At 57.4% G+C, this 4330-nt stretch overlaps 1 protein-coding gene across 1 annotated transcript in view; it reads left to right on the top strand.

Annotated features, from left to right (window-relative positions):
- The window catches only part of TALDO1 (transaldolase 1), an 8870-nt gene extending 4540 nt beyond the window's left edge, over positions 1-4330 (top strand). The window contains exons 3-8 of the mRNA XM_007465922.1: positions 1028-1135; positions 1365-1496; positions 3239-3414; positions 3503-3700; positions 3897-4042; positions 4127-4330. Coding sequence (XP_007465984.1) covers positions 1028-1135; positions 1365-1496; positions 3239-3414; positions 3503-3700; positions 3897-4042; positions 4127-4159 — 793 coding nt within the window. The 3' untranslated portion in view covers positions 4160-4330. The remainder of the gene's footprint in view (positions 1-1027; positions 1136-1364; positions 1497-3238; positions 3415-3502; positions 3701-3896; positions 4043-4126) is intronic.

Here is a 4330-nt window from a genome sequence, read left to right on the forward strand (position 1 = left end):
CCCCCCCCCCGCCCCTGCCATCCTGGCTGCTTCCCTGTCCCTTCTTGGTATTCCTGGAATCGGTGACAAGGTGGTGCCCTTAGTGATCACCAGACTGGCCCTGCTCCCGTGTCCAGCCCGTGACACGTGGGCTGGAGATCTTTCTGGTCCGTTTTGGAACAGCATCATGTACCTTACTCATCTGCCCAGGCAGCTTCAAAGAGATTGGAAAGACTGTTTTGTTCAAGTCCCCAAAGATGAAGGGGTTCAGTTTGGGAGGATGAAAACATGGAGATGGAAGGCAGGGATGGTTGCACCACGATGTGAATGCACTCAGTGCCCCTAACTAGTCACTTAAAAATGGTTAAGATAGGGCTTCCCTGGTGGCGCAGTGGTTGAGAATCCGCCTGCCAGTGCAGGGGACATGGGTTCAAGCCCTGGTCCTGGAAGATCCCACATGCCGGGGAACAACTAAGCCTGTGCGCCACCACTACTGAGCCTGCGCTCTAGAGCCCACGAGCCACAACTACTGAGCCCGCACGCCTAGAGCCCGTGCTCCGCAACAAGAGAAGCCACCGCAATGAGAAAGAAGCCCACACACCGCAACGAACAGTAGCCCCAGCTCACCTCAACTAGAGAAAGCCCGCACACAGCAACGGAGACCCAACACAGCCCAAAAATAAATTAGTTAAAAAAAAAACAAACCAACAAAACTCATTAAAAAAAAAAAAAAAAAAAGGTTAAGATGGGGGCAGTTTCCTGGTGGCCTAGTGGTTAGGACTCTGCAGTCTCACTGCCGTGGCCCAGGTTCAGTCCCTCGTCAGGGAACTGAGATCCTGCAAGCTGTGTGGCATGGCCAAAGTTAAAAAAAAAAAAAGGTTAAGATGGTAAGTTTTATGCTATGTGTGTTTTACCACAATTTAAATTATTTTAAGAAAAAAGATGGAGGGGAAAGCAATTGGGAAATGAATAACAGAATCTGTTTTGTAGAATCCTGTGCATTTAAATCTAACAAGCTTCTAACCTAATTTTTTCCCTGGAATTTCAGATCACAAGAGGAACAGATTACAAATGCTACCGATAAACTTTTTGTGCTGTTTGGAGCAGAAATACTGAAGAAAATTCCAGGCCGCGTGTCCACAGAAGTGGATGCAAGGTAAGGACGCAGGGCTGACACAGGTGACGTGGGCAGAGGGCAGCAGCTGCTTTTCAGTCCGTGGTTCCCCACGTGGCGCCCAGGTGCTGCCGTGGCTGCTGGTCCCCGATGAGCTGTTTGTCTCCGGCCCCTGCTTGAATATCAGTCCTGCTAAGCTGCTCTGAGCCGGGCACGCCACGCACCCCCTGGCTGGCTGCTGGGCGCCCCTGTCATGGCCCTGCCCCCGCAGGCTCTCCTTCGATAAGGATGCCATGGTGGCCCGCGCCCAGCGCCTCATCGACCTGTACAAGGAGGCTGGGATCAGCAAGGACCGGATTCTGATAAAGCTGTCGTCCACCTGGGAAGGAATCCAGGCTGGAAAGTAAGTGTCCCTGTGAGGAGGGAGCTGGTAGGGACTGCCCGTCCCGGGTGGGCCTCGGGGAGCAGGCCCCGTGCGATGCCACACGTTGTCCTCACGTCGTCTTCTGTGTACAGAACGTAAGTCGTTTCCCAGCAGCTGTGCTCAGTGCAGAGGAGGTAGAAGCAGGTGCAGACAGGGAGCTGCTCTGGCGCCGGCCCCGCAGGGCCATGCACGGCTGTCCTGGAAGCGCCCCTTGTGCACCAGCGGGGTCCCTGTGTTATCTGTTCCACTCCTGTGACCTTCTGCCTCTGGACGCGCCTGTCTGGACTCTTCTGCATGATGGAATCGTGCAGCACGTGGCCTTCGTGTCTGGCTTCCCTTGCTGGGCATGTGTTCAAGGTTCACACGTGCTGTGCGTGTGTTGGGGCTGCATTCCTCTTAAAGCTGTCGTTCGCTCGTGTGTATACACTGCATTTTCTGAGTCCATCCTTCAAGGGACGCCTGGCTGTCCCGCCTTTGGCGCTGTCGAGGGTAGTGCTGCTGTGAGCACGTGTGCTCGAGCTCTGGTGCTGTCTCTGGTGGACGCACACTGGAGGGCGGAGTTGCTGGTGCTGTGGTCATGGTGTCGGCTGTCGAGGCTGCCTTGTGCCCCCCTCAGCTGCACTTCTTGACCACCTTTCTGTGGCCAGGCAGCAGAGTTGCCTCTGAAACTCCATTGGGACAGGGACTCAGCTGTCACAGTCCACGTCCCGGCATGTTGCAGAGTGGGGCCGGGACCCTGTTCTCACGGTCGACCCCAGGACGTCACGTGGGTGACTGACTTTCTGCAGGGTGACCCAGAAGGGCGAGGGGGAGCAGTGGGGCCGGGGGGGCCGCGGGCTCCTGGTGGGACCGAGGCAGGATGGTGCTGTGGTCGGAGCTGATTCTGTGACGAGGTGAGGGACCGGGCCTGTGGCTCTCAGGGAACCTCTTGCCTTTGTCCCTGTTTTGAATTGCTGGTTTGATGAAGGAAGTTCTGGTCACCCACAACTCACTAGCCAGAGAGAGCCCTGGTGAATGTTCCGGAGTTTTGTTTTGTTTTTAGTAAAACGAGCTAATTTCAACTCCACACATACTTGTCTTTAAATATCTGTTTACTTATTTTTGGCCATTGCCGGGTCTCTGTTGAGGCCTGCGGACTTCTTAGTTAAAGCACGTGTGCGGGATCTAGTTTCCCAACCAGGGCTCGAGCCCGGGCCCCTGCCTTGAGAGCGTGGAGTCTTACCCGCTGGACCACCAGGGAAGTTCCTCCAGAGTTTTTTTGGGGGTTTTTTGTTTTGTTTTTCTTTAAATAAATTTATTTTATTTATTTTTGGCTGAATTGGGTCTTTGTTGCATGTGGGCTTTCTCTAGTTGTGGCGAGCGGGGGCTACCCTTTTTTGCGGTGCGCGGGCTTCTCATTGCGGTGGCTTCTCTTGTAGACGAGCACAGGCTCTAGGCTCGTGAGCTTCAGTAGTTGTGGCACAGAGGCTCAGTAGTTGTGGCACGCGGGCTCAGTAGTCGCGGCGCACGGGCTTAGTTGCCCCGCGGCATGTGGGATCTTCCCGGGCCAGGGCTCGAACCCGGGTCCCCTCCATTGGCAGGCGGACTCTTAACCCCTGAGCCACCAGGGAAGCCCCAGAGTTGCTCTTAATGAGGGTGGGGAGGCCCTGTTCCTGCCTTTGCAGTTACTGAATCGCGAGCGTTTCTCGCTGTGTCCCCGCTGTTCACGCCGCCCCCCACAGGCAGCTGGAGGCGCAGCACGACATCCGCTGCAACATGACGCTGCTCTTCTCCTTCGCCCAGGCCGTGGCCTGCGCCGAGGCGGGGGTGACGCTCATCTCCCCGTTCGTGGGCCGCATCCTCGACTGGCACGTGGCCAACACGGACAAGAAGTCCTTCGAGCCCCTGGAGGACCCCGGTGAGGAGCACTCGGAGGCGGGGGCGGAGGAGTGCTGCGCTGTCTGCTGCCGGCAGCCAGCGTGGCAGCTCCGGGCATGTCCCCGCAGGAGTCAAGAGCGTCACCAAGATCTACAACTATTACAAGAAGTTCGGCTACGAGACCGTCGTCATGGGTGCCTCCTTCCGCAACACGGGCGAGATCAAGGCCCTGGCGGGCTGCGACTTCCTCACCATCTCACCCCAGCTACTGGGGGAGCTGCTCAAGGACCACAGCAAGCTGGCGCCCACGCTCTCGGTCAAGGCAGGTAAGAAGCCTCCCCCCGCCCCGCTCAAGGCCCCCATGGGGACACCGGTGCCTCTGTCACCTGAGGGTGTGGAGCCTAGAGCCGCAGGGCCAGCCTGCACTCACCTGCTGTCCAGCCCACCTGCCGTGGGGGCCGCACCAGGCAGGGGCCTTAGGGCGGCTCTGAGCCCAAGGCGCCGGTGTGTGCCCTCCCCCAGCCCAGGCCAGTGACCTGGAGAAGGTCCACCTGGACGAGAAGGCCTTCCGCTGGCTGCACAACGAGGACCGCATGGCCGTGGAGAAGCTCTCGGACGGGATCCGCAAGTTCGCTGCGGACGCCGTGAAGCTGGAGCGGATGCTGATGGTGAGAGCCCGGGGTTACGGTTGGGAGGGGCCGGGGCGGGGGGCGGGGACGGACAGCGCACCGGCTCACACTGCCCATCTCCAGGAACGAATGTTCAGCGCGGAGAACGGAAAATAGCTTGGCACCTGAGGCTGGACCGCAGATATGCCACCGACTTTGAATTGGGGCCTAATTGCACATATGCCTTGCGACGAATCTTGGAATTTTTTAACTAATCGGAGCGGGGATGAATCACAGATTTCCGATTTTATGTAAAATTCTGCTCAGCACATTAAAGGTGTCACTTTT

Source organism: Lipotes vexillifer, unplaced genomic scaffold, assembly GCF_000442215.2.
Source record: "Lipotes vexillifer unplaced genomic scaffold, Lipotes_vexillifer_v1.1 scaffold1094, whole genome shotgun sequence".
Classification (NCBI taxonomy): domain Eukaryota; kingdom Metazoa; phylum Chordata; class Mammalia; order Artiodactyla; family Lipotidae; genus Lipotes; species Lipotes vexillifer.